The 23,373-nt window shown below is 42.5% G+C and overlaps 1 protein-coding gene across 1 annotated transcript in view; it reads left to right on the plus strand.

Annotated features, from left to right (window-relative positions):
- The window catches only part of col4a2 (collagen, type IV, alpha 2), a 114,553-nt gene that overhangs the window by 53,309 nt on the left and 37,871 nt on the right, over positions 1–23,373 (plus strand). The window contains exon 4 of the mRNA XM_029703751.1: positions 4,433–4,513. Within this exon, the coding sequence (XP_029559611.1) occupies positions 4,433–4,513 (81 nt within the window). The remainder of the gene's footprint in view (positions 1–4,432; positions 4,514–23,373) is intronic.

The raw sequence follows: 23,373 nt of genomic DNA on the forward strand, positions 1-23,373 counted from the left end.
GGGTGGTCTGGTCTGGTGTGTTGGGTATGTGGGTGGTCTGGTCTGGTGTGTTGGGTATGTGGGTGGTCTGGTCTGGTGTGATCAACTGTTCAGGGACACCATTCTAGGAGGACGTCTTGCTTCGTGTCTGGGAACGCTGGTTCTGGACAGCTGGGAATGCTGGTTCTGGACAGCTGGAAAAGCTGGTTCTGGACAGCTGCAGTGTATGCGGGCCTTAGTCCCAACCCAATCAACTAGTCCTCAAGACCATGCTTAGCTAGCTGAAGTAAAAGTCCTGGGCTATGACAAAAGCCTCTGCACTCGGTACTTCCTCTAGGACCAGGAGTGAGGAAGTGAGGATAGAGAGAACAAATGGAGAGGAAATTAAATACCTTTGTGGTTTGTGAACTAATTCATTCAACTGACCTTTGACCTCCTTTGGTTGACCCATTGCAAGTCTATGAAATGAAAAAACACGTCTTCATTTGATGTGAATAACTCGATTAACCATTGACTTCATGGACAGGACCATGTTATAAGCCTCCAAGCCCCCCCCCCCCCCCCCCCTATGAGGACCTCAATCCCCCATTCTCCACCAAATGAAACCCCTGGCCTCTCCTTGAGAAGCCTCAGGCTCTCGCTATGCTATGAAGGATGTTAAGGTAATTAGTGTAGCGCCTGGAAAAGGTGATGTCGGAAAGTGCCGGTTGTTGTGATGGTGGTGGGTGGGGGCAGGATGTACTGTAACACAATATCATTGTCTTCAGCTGAAATAATCATAAACTATTTTAGGCCAAACAGCAAACCCAAATGGATTCCACAGGCACATATCATGTTTTTGTCCTTTTTTGGAGGTGGAACGTCTTTGTCCTTTGTGTCTGTCCGGAGGTGATGTATCCTATTGTGTAGCTTGTGGGGTTTCCAGTCCACTGTCCAGGCGATTCACGCAATGCCTCTGTGATGTCACATCTCAGCAAGGGTCCATCCCAATAGTCTGACGTGGCTTCCTCTCCTTATCCTCTGCTGCACCTGTACTGGTGCGAGAATACAGGTTGGAAGGAAGCAATATGGAGGATGCTGGTTGACTACCAGATACGCTTTCACCTGTCCAGTCCTATGTTAGTGCAGATTAAGGAAAGGTTGCCAAGTAGTGAAAGCCAGTTCAGGTTGTTTTGATCTTTAAAAGCAGGTGGAATATAGATTTGAATGTCACTGTCTCAAGTCAAGTCTTTGGTGTAGGCCTACCACTCAGCAATTATTCAGTCTGGGCTATTCATTCCCACACCATGGCTCTACTGCAGCTCTATGGTCTGCTAAAGACGGGTTTCCTTTAGATTCACAGATCCTCAGATAGATACAGCCAGTTAGAGAGGAAATTGAGCCCCATGCATTCCATAGGGGACGAGAACAAGGTCCTTTGTGTTGGGGCAGATAGGGGATCATGAAAGGACGTCGTCTGCGTGGTGAAAGACTCTCTTTGTGAGCCCGGGGAGGGTCTCAATGTGCTCTTTGTCAGATCTGTGCCTAACATGTTGTGTCGCAGTAATGAGGGACGATTCTTACCAGTCCAGATCCGCCACTTTGTGTTGCTGAGGACATAAAGTGACCGTTTTTACCGTTTTGGGAGTTTTTTGAAAGGGGGGTTGAGGGATTGAGGTTGACGATTGCTGTCTAAGCAGGCCCTGGTGTAATTGTGTAGGTGGGGGGTGTAGGAGGACACAGTCCAATGATGTCAGAAGATAAACCAGCCTTAGAGACTCCTTGCATGGTCCACTATGGACTCAATGGGCAGATTGGATTATGCTGAGCTGCGGGTCACCAGTCTATGGCCCTTGACGTAAACGGCAAAAGCGGTGAGGGAGGAGCACCCTTCTCAAATCGAACAGTAATCTGCGTCACTCGGTCATGTTTTCAACAAGGCATTGTCCAGAAACATACAACATCTCTTTTCCATTAAGTACAGTGCCTTCGGAAAGCATTCAGACCCCTTGACTTTTTCCACATTTTGTTACGTTACAGCCTTATTCTAAAATTGATTTTTTTTTAATATCCTGAGCAATCTACCCACAATACCCCATAATGACGAAGCGAAAACAGGTTTTTCGAAATTTTTGCAAATGTATTTAAAAAAAAATACAGAAATACCTTATTTACATAAGTATTCATACCCTTTGCTATGAAACTCCAAATTGAGCTCAGGTGCATCCTGTTTCCTTAAATCATCCTTGAGATGTTTCTACAACTTGATTGGTAAATTCAATTAATTGGACATGATTTGGAAATGCACACACCTGTCTATATAAGGTCCCACAGTTGACAGTGCATGTCAGAGCAAAAACCAAGCCATGAGGTCGAAGGAATTGTCCGTAGAGCTCCAAGCCAGGATTGTGTCATGGCACAGATCTGGGGAAGGGTACCAAAAAATGTCTGAAGCATTGAAGGTCTCCAAGAACACAGTGGCCTCCATCATTCTCAAATGGAAGATGTTTGGAACTACCAAGACTCTTCCTAGAGCTGGCCGCCCAGCCAAACTGAGCAATCGGGGGATAAGGGCCTTGGTCAGGGAGGTGACCATGAACCGGATGGTCACACAGACAGAGCTCTAGAGTTCCTCTGTGGAGATGGGAGAACCTTCCAGAAGGACAACCATCTTTACAGCACTCCACCAATCAGGGCTTTATGGTAGAGTGGCCAGACGGAAGCCACCCCTCAGTAAAAGGCACATGACAGCCCGCTTGGAGTTTGCCAATAGGCACCTAAAGACTCTCAGACCATGAGAAATCAGATTCTCTGGTCTGATTAAACCAAGATTGAACTCTTTGGCCTGAATGCCAAGTGTCACGTCTGGAGGAAACCTGGCACCATCCCTACAGTGAAGCATGTTGATGGCAGCATCATGCTGTGGGGATGTTTTTCAGTAACAGGGACTGGGAGATTAGTCAGGATCAAGGGAAAGATGAACGGAGCAAATTACAGAGAGATACTTAATGAAAACCTGCTCCAGAGTGCTCAGGATTGGGGCGAAGGTTCACTTTCCAACATGACAACGACCCTAAGCACACAGCCTAGACAACGCAGGAGTGGCTTCGGGACAAGTCTCTGAATGTCCTTGAGTGACCCAGCCAGAGCCCGGACTTGAACCCGATCGATCATCTCTGAAAATAGCTGTGCAGCGACACTCCCCATCCAACCTGACAGAGCTTGAGAGGATCTGCAGAGAAGAATGGGAGAAACTCCCCAAATACAGGTGTGCCAAGCTTGTAACATCATACCCAGGAAGACTTGAGGCTGTAATCGCTGCCAAAAGCGCTTCAACAAAGTACTGAGTAAAGGGTCTGAATGCTTATGTAAATGTAATATTTCAGTTTTTAGTTTTTAATACAAAAATACTAAAAACCTGTTTTTGCTTTGTATTGTGTGCAAATTGATGAGGGGAAAAATTATTTAATCCATTTTAGAATAAGGCTGTAACGTAACAAAATGTGGAAAAAGTGAAGGGGTCTGAATACTTTCCTGTATGTCTATGGTGTATGTACTATGTAGGCTCCTGAGCTGAGCCATAAGAGAGCAACCCCCTACCACAATCAGATTAGTGGGGGATGGGACAATGTAGCCTGTGTTTTTTGTCCCCCCCACTTTGTTCTGAAATAACCATCACCCACTAATTCCCTTTTTTTTCACAGATTCATTGTTCTGAGCTAGTAATGTATAAATATTACCCACCATAGGCTACGGGACTTCTGTCTTTGATCGTGTCATGTGACATGTCCACACTGACCTCTGGTCATAGTTTTGTCCGTGTTTGTGTCCAGTCCTGTACAGGCTGCCCCGTTGTAGTAGTACTGGTATGCAGCCTAACGTCTCTACAGGGCGTCTGGGGATTTTTCACCAGGCCATTCTCACTGTCAGAATAATGATATCCGTCCAGGGGGGTTAATGGCTGGAAGTCCAGGGGGGTTAATGGCTGGAAGTCCAGGGGGGTTAATGGCTGAAATGAGTCATACGAACCACTATAAAGTACACAGACCACTATAAAGTACACATCCCAGACAGCACTCAGACTATTATACACAGTCATGCAATGACCCGACAGTCATAAACAACTAGTCTATACAGACAGTGTACAACCACGCTATACACACACAGACAGTTCTGCATTTTATAAATATATATATATATATATATATATATATATATATATATACAACATTCACAGCACAGCAGATCCTATGACTATATAGACTGCTGTATACAATTAAGTGACATGCCTGTTCAACTATTCACATGCACATCCATGTACCATAGAGCACCTTTAAGCTACACATTAACAAATTGTTCCATGGGTTTGATATACAGTATATTTTGCGGTCATTACTGTATTACTCTCATGTGGTGAGTTGTCATGATATTGTTTTGTTGTCTCTAACCCAGTCCTCTGTGTTATGTTCTCCAGGGTGGTAAGAAGCAGAGTGGGCCATGTGGAGGAAGAGACTGCAGCGGAGGGTGTAAATGTTTCCCTGAGAAGGGCGCCAGGGTAAGTCACATTTTCTTCATTGTTTGGCTGTCTAACTCCTATACAACACTCACATATCTCCATCTCTACACAACTCTCCTCAACTCTATACCTATAATGAAGGTATTCATTGGCTATTCAGGAGGTATGAAAGCACCATAACAGTGCAACTGTGATAACACCCAACCAGACCTTCATCACTATGGACCTCTCTATCTGCGTAACACATGAACTCAGACCCATTACTGTTTGACTCCCAGTATATCTACTAATGGGCTATTGTCCAACCTCTTTGTCTCACGTCTTTATCACCTTATCACACATGCTGTTAGGGAAAGTGGTGAAACTCACACCATTAACTTAACAGTAAAGAGAGGGGATGGGTGGGGGGCGAACTGTTGTCCTCTAGAGGGTCAGGGCCCTGCTAGTAAAATGGAGGAGAGGAAGGACAGGAAGCGAGGACAGGAAGAGAAGTGGGGAGGAGATAGGGGGAGAGGTGGGGAGGAGATAGGGGGAGAGGTGGGGAGGAGAGTGGGGGAGGTCCATGACAGATGTTGTGAATGCAGGGAGGAAGTGAAACACTAAACACCAGGTTCATAATAAGATAATGGACCAAGAGGGAGAGACAGAGGGGCTTCACAATCAACCAATAAGGAGAGAGGATCTGTAAGAGGAACCAATCACTTATTGGCAGTGAGCTTTGAGCTCTTGACGGTGTGTGTGTGTGTTATGTCTTAGGAGTAAGGGTGTGTCATTACCATGGAGACCAGCTAGAAAGTCACAGGGGGCACAGTGTCTAACTTTGGGGAGGCAGGGTAGCCTAGTGGTTAGAGCGTTGGACTAGTAACTGGAAGGTTACAAGTTCAAATCCCTGAGCTGACAAGTTACAAATCTGTCGTTCTGCCCCTGAACAGGCAGTTAACCCACTGTTCCTAGGCCGTCATTGAAAATAAGAATTTGTTCTTAACTGACTTGCTAAGTTAAATCAAGGTAAAATATATATTTTTTTTAAACTGATAATATGGGAAGAGTTGTATTCTAACAGAGCCCTTGTTACTGTGTATGCTTAAACTCAGACAAAGAAATGCTAAGTATTCAAACCAAAGATTTCACTCATAAATCAGCTGATCAAGGGCTGTGTAGTATCTCCTACAATGTGCTCAGTGCCCAGTTTGGTTCTTTCCCACTCATCTTCAAAGTATTCTCATAGGAACTGTTAACCCCCCCAGTTCAAACTTTATGTGACGTTAAACCACAAGGACAAAGTTATTCCGTTCATAAAACACAGAGACAGTGAGAAGAAGAATGCTTTGTTAGTGAGTTCTTAAAAAGAAAAGAATGTGGCTTGAGGGAATTGTAGTCTGACCCGGTTGTGTTGGGACTTGAGAATTTACCGGGTCGACTTTACAGTATGCCTCTGACCTTTACGGTCGCCGTTATTAAAGGAAACCCCATAAGGAGGTGTAGATGGGAGAGACAGGAAGAACATTCCACAGCTTTAAGGATGCGAAGGCCTTGTGAGCGAGGGTCAGACCGTCTATGTTCTCTCTCTCTCTCTCTCTCTCTCTCTCTCTCTCTCTCTCTCTCGCTCGCTGTCTCTCTCTCTCTCCCAAGGTTGTAAGAGGGGATATCTCCCTAGTTGGCAACTTGGCATGTTGTTCCCCTGACCTTTGTTGCAGCAAACAAAAGAAAGAAAAACATCCTCTTGTCTCTATCACTCCCTATTCTCACTCCTTCACATTCACACATTCACTAGACCTAGTTACACTCTTTTGGTTCCAAAAGGGTTTTCGGCTGTCCCCATAGGAGAACCCTCTGTGGAAATGGTTCTACATGGAACCCAAAAGGGTTCTATCTGGAACCAAAAGCGTTCTACCTGGAGCCATAAACAGTTCTTCAAAGGGTTGTCCTATGGGGACAGCCAAAGAACCCTTTAAAGTTCTAGAATCTAGATAGTACCTTTTTTTCTAAGAGTGTATACTATATATTGGTAAATTATTCATTTGTGTTTAACATTATAAACACTCGTGCTGAGTCCTCTAATGTTTATATGATTTGGGATAGCAGGTGTGGCCTGCTATTTTGTTTGAATATCCTAAAATGGCAATAGTCTGTTTTCACAATCCTCGTTTATTTTCTAAATTTGTTTTGTCTTTTGTTTGACTCTTTATTGCTTTCATATTTGCACCTTAAATTTTCCAGGCCCTGAGCCAAATCCACATATTCTGCTCATCAGGTTGATGGATTAGTCCATGAACCAAACATTAAAGATTCTCCTCCCAGATGTTTGTCCTTCTCTTTCTCTCGCTCTCTGTGTTTCTTTGTCTTCCTCTCTCTGTCTCTCTCTCCAACTATCTATTTCTCTCTGCCTATCTCTCTCTACATCAATCTATTGTTTCTATATTCTATCTCTCTCCCTATATCCCTCTCCCTCCCTCCCTCCATCTACCTATCTATCTATCTATCTATCTATCTATCTATCTATCTATCTATCTATCTATCTATCTATCTATCTATCTATCTATCTATCTATCTATCTCCCTATCTCTCTCTACCTCCATCTATTGTTTCTATCTTCTATCTCTCTCCCTATATCCCTCTCCCTCATCTATCTATCTATCTATCTATCTATCTATCTATCTATCTATCTATCTATCTATCTATCTATCTATCTATCTATCTATCTATCTATCTATCTATCTCCTTCTATCTCTCTCCCTATATCCCTCTCCCTCCATCTATCTATCTATCTCCTATCTCTCTCGGGGTTGTTAGATAATGCAGCAGTGGACTCATAACGTTTTTCTGCTCATGGTTCGTAAACCCCTGGATTGGCAGGGGTTGGACCACATCTGTTCAGAATGGATGACAGTTGTCTGCGGCTTAACTGGCGACCTCACATATATCAACACCTCCCAGGGGTTGATCATATTCATACATTGTTCTGTGTTTACGGCTGCTCGACACTATGCGGATGGTGCAATGCTGTTGTAGAAGGGCATCGACCAACACTTTCACTCTCTTGTATTCATCAGTCTGACATCTGTGTTAGAATATGTCTCTTAACAACATGATGACTACACTGAGGAACAAACCCTAATCTCCCAAAACTCTATGGTCCTTCAGCTTGTTGACATCTCCTACAGAACTCATTATTGTAGGAAAAACAGAGGCTGTGGTTTCTCAGGAAGGAGAGACTGACAGAGAGCAGAGCGAGGAGTTGATTGTGTGAGGGAAAGTTATGTTCCAGAGATGGTAATTTCATGGCTGTTTAGCAGCGGGTAGAGAAGTGATTTGGCAGGGTTGTTCTCTACCCCTATCGCCCACTCCCCCTGGCAGACTGTGGAGGGTTTTATACACAGAGGGCGTTCAAGAAAATATCACACTCCTCTAGGAACTAATACAAGCTCATAGTTGTTTCATAGTCAGCTAATGTGGGTTGTATCTTGCAATGCCAGTCCAAAAAAACGGGGTAATCAACAAAGTGTTTGTGTCCAGAAGACTATAAAGTGTTGACAAATGCATGTAAAGGGTTTGACAAGCCCAAAAATAGATGAAGTACTTGTGTCTATAGCAGGTTGGTGATTGCAAGGTATGGATATTTGAGAAGTATTTTGACTTTTGAAGGACAAATTAAATCAAGAGCCTCTAGGCCAGAGGCCCTAGTCCAGTTAAGTACAGTCCAGCGCCACACACAAAATAAATGCTGGGTTGTTTGGTTGATCCAACTGCTGGGTTGCAGGCATGGGTCACTTAGTTGGGTTATTTACTTTAAAAAGAGCAAAGTTGGGTTCTTGTGCTGGGTTATGGGTGCTGGGTTATTGAGATATGACCTAGCGGGTCAGATCAAAAGACTGGAAGCGTGGTTTAGTAGGGCTGTGGCTTTCTTTTTAGCCACCCGAAATTAAATGTCATGTCTGTTCATCTATTCTGTTGTATAATTATCACATGTTAAGATATGACATTTTTGTTTTGATGAGGTTTACAGAAATTTATGAATTCCCTAAAAGCCTCTCTAAATCCCATTCTCGGAACGCAATAAGGTGGCATAACTTATTATAATATGTAATAAATAATCATAATATTCCAGAAGGTGTAGAACTATATATAAAGTTAACATGTTGAAGAGGAATGACATTTACTCTCACAGGTGGTCAATAAGATCTATCTGAAAGCCACACCCCCAATAAACCATGCCTCCTGAAAATAAGGATTACTGTTATTTATCTTTGTGTTGCATAAGATGAATCAATCACTTAATGTACATACAAAAACACAGATATTAAAAACGATTTTTAAAAAATCATCCTGCTGTAGAGTATGCTGGGTAAAAAGTACCTTTGTTATCGTAACTTTTAAAAATGTAGTTGATGTGACTTCTCATTTAGTTTTGAGTCAGTACCACATACAAATTTTAAGTAATAATGGCTTTTCAAAGACTTTGAGTTCAACTTACTAGAAGCATTTGAGTTAAAAATGCCTTGGTGTTTATAGTGTGTGTTTGCGTGTCTATAAATGGCATGATTTCCTTCTTCCATGAAACAAGGGCCATATATACATACCAAACTCCGTGCTCTCGCCCGTCGTCAACTTCTCTGTCTCCATAGGGATGGAATATTTGAACAATCTGGAATGCCATGGCCTGTCTCTCTGAGGGAAGATCTGAGAGGCCACTTGTTCTATTTACAGTACTTGTGTGTGTGTGTGTGTGTGTGTGCGTGTGTGCGTGCGTGCCTGCCTGCCTGCCTGCCTGCCTGCCTGCCTGCCTGCCTGCCTGCCTGCCTGCGTGTGCAAGAGAGATAGCCTTGGTGAACCTTTTGATTAGGTGTTATTAGAGAATGTCAGCATAGATTGAACTTCATCAAAAACTAAACAAACTCTGTTTGACAACTGTTTGATTGACACAGTGTATTGAGCCTAAGACAGTGAGATAAACCCCTAACCAGAGCAGGATGAGGTGGGATGTGATCTGGACTGATTCGCTGACAGGTTAGACATCTTGTCTATTGGCCTATACACCTATACACCTATTTGGGTTATTTGGGAGCCCAGTGCTGGCAAAATATTGTACAGAATAACCAATGGGTTATTTTGACCCAGACAGCTGGGTTGCGTGAATAACCCAACAAGTTGGGTTGCTGGGAATACCCAAACATTGGTTAATTTAACCATCAATTGGGTATTTTTACTCTCATGCTGGGTTGACCTAGCAGCTGGGTCTTTTGTAAATTGAACTCTCGTCCAGTGTCTGTACATGTCCACACTTATCAATGTTAAATTTACACACTAATTATTTGCATATTTCCCAGAGTGCCTTCCCTTTCGAGTGAATTGTAGAGTTACCACCCATGACTATATTTGTTAGTGACAGAGACATGGTTGTTGTATTCATTCATTTTCTGTCCTGTGATCGTCATCAAGTGAGGTTCTTAGCAAATATATTGTCATTCAAATAAAAATCTCTGTTAAAACCTGTGGGGGCTAGGGGGCAGTATTTGCACGGCCAGATAAAAAACGTACCTGATTTAAACTGGTTACTACTCTTGCCCAGAAACGAGAATATGCATGTAATTAGTAGATTTGGATAGAAAACACTCTAAAGTTTCTAAAACTGTTTGAATGGTGTCTGTGAGTATACAGAACTCATATGGCAGGCCAAAACCTGAGAAGATTCCATACAGGAAGTGCCGTCTGACAATTTGTTCTCCTTCTGCGGCATCTCTATCGAAAATACAGCATCTCTGCTGTAACGTGACATTTTCTAAGGCTTCCATTGGCTCTCAGAAGGCGCCAGAAAGTGGAATGACGTCTCTCCAGTCTATGGGCGAAAAACAGCAGGAGGTTTTGTGAGTGGTCAGGCTGAGAACAGTGACACTGGAGATGCGCATTCATGTGAATTCTCCATGTTTTTCTTTCTCTCTTTGAATGAATACAACATCGCCCAGTTGGAATATTATCGCTATTTTACGAGGAAAATCGCATAAAAATTTATTTTAAACAGCGTTTGACATGCTTCGAAGTACGGTAATGGAATATTTTGACATTTTTTGTCACGATACGTGCTTGCGCGTCACCCTTCAGATACTGACCTGAATGCACAAACAAAACGGAGGTACTTGGATATAACTATGGATTATTTCTAACCAAAACAACATTTGTTGTTGAAGTAGAAGTCCTGGGAGTGCATTCTGACGAAGAACAGCAAAGGTAACCCAATTTTTCTTATAGTAAATCTGAGTTTGGTGAGGGCCAAACTTGGTGGGTGTCAAATTAGCTAGCCGTGATGGCCGGGCTATCTACTCAGAATATTGCAAAATGTGCTTTCGCCGAAAAGCTATTTTAAAATCTGACACCGCGATTGCATAAAGGAGTTCTGTATCTATAATTCTTAAAATAATTATGCTAGTTCTGAACATCACATGCTAATGTAAAAAGCTGTTTTTTGATATAAATATGAACTTGATTGAACAAAACATGCATGTATTGTATAACATAATGTCCTAGGAGTGTCATCTGATGAAGATCATCAAAGGTTAGTGCTGCATTTAGCTGTGGTTTTGGTTTTTGTGACATATATGCTTGCTTTGAAAATGGCTGTGTGATTATTTTTGGCAGGGTACTCTCCTGACATAATCTAATGTTTTGCTTTCGCTGTAAAGCCTTTTTGAAATCGGACAGTGTGGTTAGATTAACGAGAGTCTTGTCTTTAAAATGGTGTAAAATAGTCATATGTTTGAGAAATTGAAGTTATAGCATTTTTGAGGTATTTGTATTTCGCGCCACGTGATTCCACTGGCTGTTGACTAGGTCCTTGCCCAGGGAGGTTAATAAAATATACACTGCTCAAAAAAATAAAGGGAACACTTAAACAACACATCCTAGATCTGAATGAAAGAAATAATCTTATTAAATGCTTTTTTCTTTACATAGTTGAATGTGCTGACAACAAAATCACACAAAAATAATCAATGGAAATCCAATTTATCAACCCATGGAGGTCTGGATTTGGAGTCACACTCAAAATTAAAGTGGAAAACCACACTACAGGCTGATCCAACTTTGATGTAATGTCCTTAAAACAAGTCAAAATGAGGCTCAGTAGTGTGTGTGGCCTCCACGTGCCTGTATGACCTCCCTACAACGCCTGGGCATGCTCCTGATGAGGTGGCGGATGGTCTCCTGAGGGATCTCCTCCCAGACCTGGACTAAAGCATCCGCCAACTCCTGGACAGTCTGTGGTGCAACGTGGCGTTGGTGGATGGAGCGAGACATGATGTCCCAGATGTGCTCAATTGGATACAGGTCTGGGGAACGGGCGGGCCAGTCCATAGCATCAATGCCTTCCTCTTGCAGGAACTGCTGACACACTCCAGCCACATGAGGTCTAGCATTGTCTTGCATTAGGAGGAACCCAGGGCCAACCGCACCAGCATATGGTCTCACAAGGGGTTTGAGGATCTCATCTCGGTACCTAATGGCAGTCAGGCTACCTCTGGCGAGCACATGGAGGGCTGTGCGGCCCCCCAAAGAAATGCCACCCCACACCATGACTGACCCACCGCCAAACCGGTCATGCTGGAGGATGTTGCAGGCAGCAGAACGTTCAACACAGCGTCTCCAGACTCTGTCACGTCTGTCACGTGCTCAGTGTGAACCTGCTTTCATCTGTGAAGAGCACAGGGCGCCAGTGGCGAATTTGCCAATCTTGGTGTTCTCTGGCAAATGCCAAACGTCCTGCACGGTGTTGGGCTGTAAGCACAACCCCCACCTGTGGACGTCGGGCACTCATACCACCCTCATGGAGTCTGTTTCTGACCGTTTGAGCAGACACATGCACATTTGTGGCCTGCTGGAGGTCATTTTGCAGGGCTCTGGCAGTACTTCTTCTGCTCCTCCTTGCACAAAGGCGGAGGTAGCGGTCCTGCTGCTGGGTTGTTGCCCTCCTACGGCCTCCTCCACGTCTCCTGATGTACTGGCCTGTCTCCTGATAGCGCCTCCATGCTCTGGACACTACGCTGACAGACACAGCAAACCTTCTTGCCACAGCTCGCATTGATGTGCCATCCTGGATGAGCTGCACTACCTGAGCCACTTGTGTGGGTTGTAGACTCAGTCTCATGCTACCACTAGAGTGAAAGCACCGCCAGCATTCAAAAGTGACCAAAACATCAGCCAGGAAGCATAGGAACTGAGAAGTGGTCTGTGGTCACCACCTGCTGAACCACTCCTTTATTGGGGGTGTCTTGCTTATTGCCTATAATTTCCACCTGTTGTCTATTCCATTTGCACAACAGCATGTGAAATGTATTGTCAATCAGTGTTGCTTCCTAAGTTGACAGTTTGATTTCACAGAAGTGTGATTGACTTGGAGTTACATTGTGTTGTTTAAGTGTTCCCTTTATTTTTTTGAGCAGTGTATATTTTGTAAGCCTTTATTTTGAAGGCCTAGCTTTAGCCTAATACAGTGGCCTGAAACTCATTGTTTACAGGGAAAATCAGCCCTGCAAGTCACAGTATGCTGGCTTGCAAAGTGATGTGACATTTCTATTGGAATCCATCCAGAGTGGGGATTTCCAACCATTTTGTTTTTATTCCCCTGCAACCTGCAGTCAGAATGACTGCTGGGTTGGGATGACTAAGATATGAGAGTACCTAAAGCATTCAGTAAAGGGTGCAATAAATCAAAGTAACAGTTAGAATTAGTTTAGAAAAATGTTTATGTATTTTTGAGTAGCATAGCATTAACTATTCAATCAATGTACATGCAAAAACACAGATATTGAAACAAACAATTCAAAAAATGTACCTGTAGTAGAGCATACTGGGAAATATGCTAATGATGGGCGTGGTTTTGGTTTAACACTGGTTATTAACACCAACACAGGGGTTCTTTTACACCAATGAGTGTTCATTTAACACTTACAGAGATAATGTAACACCTGAATCAACTCTAGAAATGTTACACAAAAAAATCGAACACTAGGTAACACTGACCGATTTTCTATGCACACACCCAACACACACACACACACTCCCAACTCAGGTCAAAGTGTTTACTACATTTCCTCCTAATCCGCCTGTATTTAGCTTTACATGTGTCTTAAATGTGAAAGGTCCTTCCTATGGTGTTGATGAGGTACTAGAATGTCCTCCAGGTAGAGAAAGGGTCTTTGGGGTCTGCTGTGGTATGTGACCAGAGTGGTGGGTCAACATGGCAACCCCATGTGTTCTCCATCAGTCAGCCCTGTTGGAGCCTGTTGTTGGAGCTGGTTGGAGCCCAGGGCTCGGGCCAATTAGAGCCCAGGGCAGGGGCCTACTGGCTGCAGAGGAAACAATAAGTCCCGCTGTTACTCCACTCTAATTTACCTCTCAGTAAGAGAGAGCAGCAGAGCAGGGTACGTTACTGGTAGTGGAGTGTTGCGTACGGTGTTGTGTGTTAGCAACTATAGGCGTCTGTGTCAATGGTTTGTACACAGTGTGTGTTTCGTGGAGTGAATATTCCATGTGCTCAGCTCTACCTCAATTTCATATCTCCCCATTGTCCAAGCTAAGTTTAAGACACATAACCTGCAGAGGGATCCCCCATCACATTGCCTTTGTGTATCAATTTCTGATAATGGGTCAACTTCATGATGGGTCAACTTCTCAACGCATTCTACTGCCCACGCTTGGACTTCTGCCCCGATTGGCTCGTTCGTCCGGTGTGCAACAGTCTAGGAATGCCCTTCACAGCTGGGGAGAGAGAGGGGCTTTACTCCAGCCTGGGAAAGTACGAGTTTTCCAGAATCGGAACGTTTGACCCATATGGACACTTCAGACAGGCCAGCTGGCAACAGGGGAGAGTACAAAGGCTCTTCAGACTGATGGATTATAGAGGTATCTCTGGTTGGAGTGGGATTGGCTGTCCATGTCAATTATCTGAAAATGATGGTTAATCCCCCCTTGTAGTCCATTTCAGTCTCTCATCATTACGAATGATGCAGTCTTGAAGTTTTTGATGGTTGGTAGCATCATCAAAATCATTCCATGTGAATGCATACCATATCTTATCAATTTGTCATGGAGTTTTGTTAGTGGCCTGTATTTAAGTGTTACACTCCTCTCTAGTCTTTCCAATTTGTAATCGTATCATCTGTGGTGTTATTTAAGTGATAATACCGGCTTTGAGGGCATTGTCACTTTTATACAACGGGTTACCAACATATTCAAATAATGATTGACATATTTTCATAAAAGTTTTTATTTTTATTAATTTATTCATACTATTTCATCCTTCCACAAGATAAAGTCCTGACACAAATCTAGGGTTGCTTCCCAAGCCGGCTGGTCGTTAGTTCTGTCGGTTCGGTTGCCAGAGACGTGACCCAGTCGTTCAGTCTTTTTGTTTGTTCTGTATCTATGGACGTGACCCAGTCGTTTGTTCTTAACGTCCCTGGGCAAGGTGGGACGCTTGCCAGCAGCCAGTGGAATCGCGTGGTGCGAAATACAAATACCTCAAAAATGCTATAACTTCAATTTCTCAAACATATGACTATTTTACACCATTTTAAAGACAAGCATGTGATGTTCAGAACTAGCATGCCCAGCGAAAACTTCTGGTGAATTTACTAAATTACTCATGATAAACGTTCACAAAATACATAACAATTCTTTTAAGAATTATAGATACAGAACTCCTTTATGCAATCGCGGTGTCAGATTTTAAAATAGCTTTTCGGCGAAATCACATTTTGCAATATTCTGAGTACATAGCTCGGCCATCACGGCTAGCTATTTTTACACCCACCAAGTTTGGGACTCACTAAACTCAGAATTACTATAAGAAAAATTTGATTACCTTTGCTGTTCTTCGTCAGAAGGCACTCCCAGGACTTCTACTTCAACAACAAATGTTGTTTTGGTTCGAAATAATCCATAGTTATATTCAAATAGCTCCGTTTTGTTCGTGCGTTCAGGTCACTATCCGAAGGGTGACGCGCGAGCGCATTTTGTGACAAAAAATGTCAAAATATTCCATTACCGTACTTCGAAGCATGTCAAACGCTGTTTAAAATCAATTTTTATGCGATTTTGCTCGTAAAATAGCGATAATATTCCAACCGGGCGACGTTGTATTTATTCAAAGGCTGAAAGAAAAAATGTAGAATTCTTGTGAAAGCGCCTCTGTCTCACTGTCCCCAGGCTGACTACTCACAAATTCTCCTGCTGTTCTTTGCCCAGAGACAGCAGACACCCCATTCCACTTTCTGGCGCCTTCTGAGAGCCAATGGAAGCCTTAGAAAATGTCACGTTACAGCAGAGATGCTGTATTTTCGATAGAGATGCAACAGAAGGACAACAAATTGTCAGACAGGGCACTTCCTGAATGGAATCTTCTCAGGTTTTGGCCTGCCATATGAGTTCTGTTATACTCACAGACACCATTCAAACAGTTTAGAAACTTTAGAGTGGTTTCTATCCAAATCTACTAATTATATGCATATTCTCGTTTCTGGGCAAGAGAAGTAACCAGTTTAAATGGGGTACGTTTTTTATCCGGCCGTGCAAATACTGCCCCCTAGCCCCAACAGGTTAATGTTCCATTGCCATACTGGCTGGCAATGTTCTTATACCTTGCTTGCTAGCTAGCCAACTACGGCTAACTTACAGTCATGTCAAAATGTGCAGCCAGAATAACTGCAAAGTAGCTGCATTTGCATTTGTTTAAGATGTTTTCTAGTGACATTTATTTGGTACATCCATAACAATGAGCTAATGACGCGTGATTTCGCCTGGCATAGAAAATGTGCTCTCTCGTCAGGACACTGATGTTCAGAGGAGCTAGCCAACAACACAGCTAACACAATCACTTCAAACTGAAGCTGGAAAGACTGCAAACTAGCTACACTTTGTTTCATTGTACCTTTTTTCAGTTGACATTTCTTTGTATATATCCATAAAAATGATGGCAGCTGATTCATGATTTACACTGGCTGAGAAACGTTGCCTGCCTGTCTGTCTCATCCTGGCTCGTTCATTACTATAGGACAGCTGGAAATTGAATTTGAATATTGAAACAATGTTGCAAATATCGGAGAGAGACAGCAAATTTTATACAAATCGCCGCTGTTGAAAGCTAAATGTTAGTCTAAAAGAAATTTGAGATAATATCTAGATGCTTTTTATAGTGGAGATCAAGTTTCTAAATTGCTTGGCTGGGCTGATGAGATAGTGGATTGCGCAGTCAGATTGAACAGAGTAAATAGGCATTTTAACGTCATTGATTTAGCCAGTGGTAACTTGTGGAATAGACACAGGGCTGGAATGCGGTTTTAACCAATCAGCATTCAGGATTAGACCCACCTGTTGTATAAACGTTGTTAATCCGTTGGAGTTTACAGACTATGTTCAATGATAATGGACTATAATGTAATTGCCTGCTGTCCATGTGTCAGTCAACGCAAAACGTTGGGGGATACTCCCGCCTTGTCGTTACCGCTCAAATACTCCCATTTAATGATGGTATCATCTCAAACTATGCATGAAAAATTCCTTATGAATGCATTCCTGAGTCTAGAACTTCTGTCCCACATTTTATTCCATTATTTATGGAGTATTATGTGGTTTTTAAGACTGTTCAACTCCCCTAAAGTAATTTTAATATGTTACTCTATCCTCAGTGGTGCCATATGAAGTTAATGCCATATTGTGGCTATGTGAGGAAATGGAGTGTGTCTTTTGATAACTATGGTAAACAGAAGGAGACGATGGCCTGGGGGGCTAGACTATATGGAAGGACGTGAGCTGAAATGGCTCTAGAACGGTGCTGATTAATGTAACAATGGCTTTTAGGGGCCACACGCCCCTATTCGATTCCCTTAAACACACACACACTGCAGCTGGGTCCAGTTCTCACACACGTGTCTGGGCCTCAGACCACAGATGTCTCATTCCAGCAGCGTGAGGCAATCACACAGGTGTAAGGCTCCCAAAGACCCCTGGGATACTGGAGGGCCAAGCCCTGCTGTTCTCAGCCTGAGATCCCCCAGAGCCTTGATATTTAGCACACACACACACACGTGCACATGTTATGTTCTTCTATCCACGTTGGGACCTAAAATGTATTTCCATTCTAAATCCTATTTTCCCTAACCCCTACCATAACCCTAACCATAACCTGTAACCCTAACCCAAACCCTAAACCTAACTCCAACCCAACCACTAACCACTTACCCTAACCTGTTGGAAATGTCTCCATGAGGGAGAATGTTTCTTGTTTTACTATCCTTGTGGGCACATTTGGGGATTTTAGGTCCCCACAAGGATAGAAGAACCAACCAACCCACACGCACACAATGAATCCAGAGTTTGTCTGAGAAAGAATATGCCAACATTGCACGAAGACCTTGGTCAACTACATCATGTGTAGATCTCTCCATCCCTCTTTCTCTCTATCTCCATCTCTGCATCGCTCTCTGGGCCCTCTCTATCTGGGCCCTTTCAGTCAAGTGTGTTTGCACGTGCGCCCTATTTCTACACAGTGGTGCATCTGTAGAAATGAGATCTGAGTCTAAACACATTAAGGCTAATGTAAACGGCCCACAGCAGCTGGACAGATATACTGTCCCTGTGTTAAACACTCCTTCACTCCTCCATGAGAAACAGAGAGAGTGACGACAAATGACACACATTGTCTATCCTCCTCCTCTCACCCCCTTGTTTTTTTCTACAGGGAAAGACACGGGATAATGAGTCAGAAGAACTGTGTGTTTTAGGAGGATGAGAGCAGGGGGAGATAGGTGTTGACAGAAATGTTCTCCCTGGTCCCCCTTCTTTCCCTCTGGATGCAGTTTTTTTTTTTCTTTTTTTGTCTTTTCCAGACTATTTCATTTTCAACAACCAAACGTATTCATATAATATACTGTATCATATCCCCCTTTGTTTGTCCATATTGCATGTGATCCTTTTACAAACATTTTTATATAAACAGGTCCTGGGAGGGTTTTCGGAACTAGGCCATGTAGCCATGGGGAGGGAAAGATGGGAAGCTGATCTGCTAACCTCTCGCTGGCTGGATCACTGAGATCTAAACACACTCTCAAATGTAAACATAATCTCCCCAGACATTTATTCATACTGTTTGATTTCTCCTCGGGCCAGCCAGTTTGGGACCCCTCCTCTCCTCACCCACTCAGGGGCACACTGTGACCCAACTTGCCCCTGGGCACCATGGAGAGGGGCAAGGGGGATGTTGATTTTCAGGGAGTGTGTCCAAGAGAAACATGGGGCTGGGACAGGGCACAGAGGGGCTGTACTCCACCTAAACCCCTCTGAGTCTGGGTCAGGGCTGTGAGAGGCAGAGCGACAGAACACAGGGTCCTGGTACTTACTAAATACATCCTCCCTCGCTCCTTGCTTACTCCCTCACTCATACTTCCTTGATGCAATGCTGAAAAGGATCTGAGACCTGAAAAGGTTGGATAGGTGAAAGCAGTGTAGGGTGGAAACCTTATACCATCACAAACAGGTCAATTGTCTAAGTATCCAGAGAGGCCCCAATGGCTCAGGCAAGAGACAATACCCACAGCTTCAGGTTACAGAACCATTAGAGCCTCAGAGTTTCTACTGCACCATCAGTCACCCCACAGATCTCACTCTCTACATGAAACTCGTTCCATTCTCAGCACATTCTAAAAGATGCTGGGTTAAAAACAACCCAGCACTGGGTAAATAGTGGACAGAACACACACTGGTTATTTTTGACCCAGCCAGTTGGGTCACTTAGTTGGGTTATTGCGCTATGATCCACTGGGTCAAATTAGAAGACTGGAGGTGTGGCTTAGTAGGGGCGTGGCTTTCAGGTTCTTTTTGGTCACCCGTAACATGTCATTCTGGTTAATCTTTCTGTTGTATTATCAACATATTAAGGTTGATCGCTGACACTTTTGTAATTTAATGAGGCTTACACAAGTTGAGTTCTTCAAGTGCCTATGTGTATTCCAATGTTAGTATACAGTAATTACTTCTTTGTTATGATATTTCAATAATAATGTTATTAAATGTATATTCAAGTATGTACTGTGCAAAGATATTTAAGGGAAAAATAACATGATGAACAGAAATGACATTTACCCTCATGGGTGGCCAAAAACACCTAACTGAAAGCCATGCCTCCAGTAGGCCATGCCTCCTGAAAATAACCTATGGATTACATAAAAAAATACCCATCTGCTGGGTTAACCCAGCATGAAATTGAATAAACACCCAACTGATGGATAAATTAACTCATGTTTGGGCAATCCAAAGGCGTAGCTTTCAGATAGTAATTTTGGGCGTCCTGTGAGAGTAAATGTCATAAATTTTCAAGCTGCAATAAATAACTTTTGGGCACCCTGACCAAATTATCATAGAAATGTGAGTAATAGATCTGTCATTCTCATTGAAAGCAAGTCTTAGGAGTGGTAAATGTGTTCTATGGGTGCTATTTCTATACTTCCAGTTCTTAAGTTTTGTTTTTGTGTCTTTTGGTTTTGTACACGAGCTTCAAACAGCTGAAAATACAATGTTTTTGGTTATGGAAAATATATTTCACCGCGGTTTAGATGGAACAATGAGTCTCTACACAATACTGCTTGTTTTGTCACATAAACTGAAATTAGGCGAACTGTTTGAATTTTAGCAACCAGGAACTGGCGTAGCGATTCCTGCATAGTGCACCTTTAAGTTTGTACATGGCAAATTCAAATTTTCCTTCAATATTTTTACACATTACATATATTTTTTATGTCAAATTTATAACATTATTATTTAAATATTATAACTAAGTGGTAACTATCCCAACATAAAGCCCAACAGTGGAGGTATCATAATACCCATAAAACCTAGTGGTCAAGCAGGGAAATGGTTCCAATAATATTTTTCCACCATTCATTTTTCCCATAGGTAATTTTAGAAACACTTAAAATAAGGGCTGTGTTTCATGTGGGCTTACCCTGGTGTGAAGTTTTGATAACCATGTAAATCTCTCGGACAAGGTCATTTTTATCAATATATTCGGCTCTATTTATTCTCAGATTCAAAAATGCTAAGTAGCATAAAAGTAGACATCATGCAAGACTACAATTCCCTGCAAGCTCCTGCGCATCATCTCTAGCTGACACCATTGCTAACAGGTATTGTGTACATTTTTTTACTTGCACAAGACAGTTCACAGAAATGTCTATTTAAAAACGTTTTGCCAATTTATTCATTAGCTAACATTAACAGATTGTTAATCCAGCGATTATTACCGTCACCTCAATTCGGAAGTCTCGTCCAGGTCCTCATGGCATTTGTATTTCTTTACGATAGCCACATTAGCAGCTAACTACCGTTTAATTTTTGGTGGGTAAATGCATGCAAATATATTGCTAAAAGTCACCTTGTTCTAGAGATATTTACAGGTTATAAAAATGTCACGCCAGGGTAAGCCTACACTCATACGCTTTCGTAAACCTTATTAAAGTTACAAAAGTGTCAGTGTTCCACCTTAACATGTGTTGACAATACAACAGAACAGATTAACTGGAATGACATTTACTCTCATGGGTGGCCAAAAATAACTATCTGAGAGCCACTCACCTACTAAGCCATGCCTCCAGTCTTCTGCTCTGACCCAGTGGATCATAGCTTAATAACCCAGCATCAACAACCCAAATTAAAGAAAACAATGGGTTGTAACCCAACTGGCTGGGTCAAAATAATCCAACGTGTGCTCTGTCCAATATTTATCTAAATTGGGTTGTTTTTAACCCAGAATGTTTTACAGTGCATGGAAGCTCACGAGTTCCCACAACTTCTTGAATCTCCACAATGGAGGAGGAGATTGATATGACTTCATTGGGATTGATTGTTTTGAATTGGACCTAGAGAAGGGACGTATGTGCTACGTGTGTGTGTGGGACAACTCACTAAATTTCAGTTTAGTTAGTGGGGAGGGGTATAGTGTGTGTGTATGCTGTGTGTGTGCGTGTTTGTGTGCGTACATGCATGAGTACAAGTCCCTGCTTTTCCCAAGGCTTGGAGATATTTTACAGCATGGATCAGTCACAGACTAAATATCCCGCAGCTCCTTAGGGAGAGAGGCTAAACCAACGGACAAAGAGCTAATAAATGGGCTGTGTTCTGGGGATCAGAACAGTTTGAAAACTAAAACCCTCTCAGACATTACACTTCTTACGTTAAACTTGTATTAACACAAATTAACCTCTTCAAAATCTTCAGGTCACATTGATTCATTCCACATTCCTTCACTCTGTGAATACCTATAGTGTTTGTTGTAGATCATTGGTCGTCACATCCACATACTGTACATGTATGGACATACAGTAAATAGTACGTATACCCTCGATGTCTGTCCATGAACGTACATACTGTATGTTCATGGATGTCTTCATAGATCATAGATGTCTTCATTGGGGCGGCAGGCAGCCTAGTGGTTAGAGTGTTGGACTAGTAACCGAAAGGTTGCAAGATTGATCCCCGAGCTGACAAGGTAAAAACCTGTCGTTCTGCCCCTGAACAAGGTTCCAAGGTTCCATTGAAAATAAGAATTTGTTCTTAACTGACTTGCCTAGTTAAATAAAGGTAAAATAAAAAATACAAAGATATTCACTGACAAACACACAACTTCATACACTCTGCCTATTTGTCAAGGTATTACTTACATCAGCCTTCCCCATAGCTCAGTTGGTAGAGCATGGTGTTTGCAACACCAGCGTTGTGGGTTTGATTCCCACGGGGGGCCAAGTACGAAAAAAAAAAAAATATGAAAATGAAATGTATGCATTCACTACTGTAAGTCGCTCTGGATAAGAGCGTCTGCTAAATGACTGAAATGTAAAATCAATCACCCTTTCAATTTTAGGCTATCACCTATCACCTCTGACCCTCAACCCAAATCCCTCTCATACATCAGGAATCAGACCCAAGGGGTTATTCTGTTGTTCCCCGCCCTCAGACAGAAAGACGGACAGACAGACAGACATTCTGATGTTATATACAGTATATACATATAAAATTGGCCGATTAATCGGCATCCGGTTTTTTGGTCTCCAATAATCGGTATCGTATCGGCTTTGAAAAATCATAATCGTCCGACCTCTAGTCTGTATGTCTGTCTGAGGGTGGGGAACAACAGAATGTCTGTCTGTCTGTCTGTCTGAGGGCGGGGGACAACAGAATGTCTGTCTGTCTGAGGGCAGGGAACAACAGAATGTCTGTCTGTCTGTCTGTTCGTCTTTCTGTATGTATATATATATATATATATATATATATGTATATATGTATATATATATATATATATATATATATATATATATATATATATGTATATATATATATATATATATATATATATATATACAGTGAGGGAAAAAAGTATTTGATCCCCTGCTGATTTTGTACGTTTGCCCACTGACAAAGAAATGATCAGTCTATCATTTTAATGGTAGGTTAATTTGAACAGGGAGAGACAGAATAACAACAAAAGAATCCAGAAAAACACATGTCAAAAATGTTATAAAATGATTTGCATGTTAATGAGGGAAATAAGTATTTGACACCCTCTCAATCAGAAAGATTTCTGGCTCCCAGGTGTCTTTTATACAGGTAACGAGCTGAGATTAGGAGCACACTCTTAAAGGGAGTGCTCCTAATCTCAGCTTGTTACCTGTATAAAAGACACCTGTCCACAGAAGCAATCAATCAATCAGATTCCAAACTCTCCACCATGGCCAAGACCAAAGAGCTCTTCAAGGATGTCAGGGGCAAGATTGTAGACCTACACAAGGCTGGAATGGGCTACAAGACCATCGCCAAGCAGCTTGGTGAGACTCACACACACACACACACACACACACACA

Source organism: Salmo trutta, chromosome 20 (assembly GCF_901001165.1).
Source record: "Salmo trutta chromosome 20, fSalTru1.1, whole genome shotgun sequence".
Lineage (NCBI taxonomy): Eukaryota > Metazoa > Chordata > Actinopteri > Salmoniformes > Salmonidae > Salmo > Salmo trutta.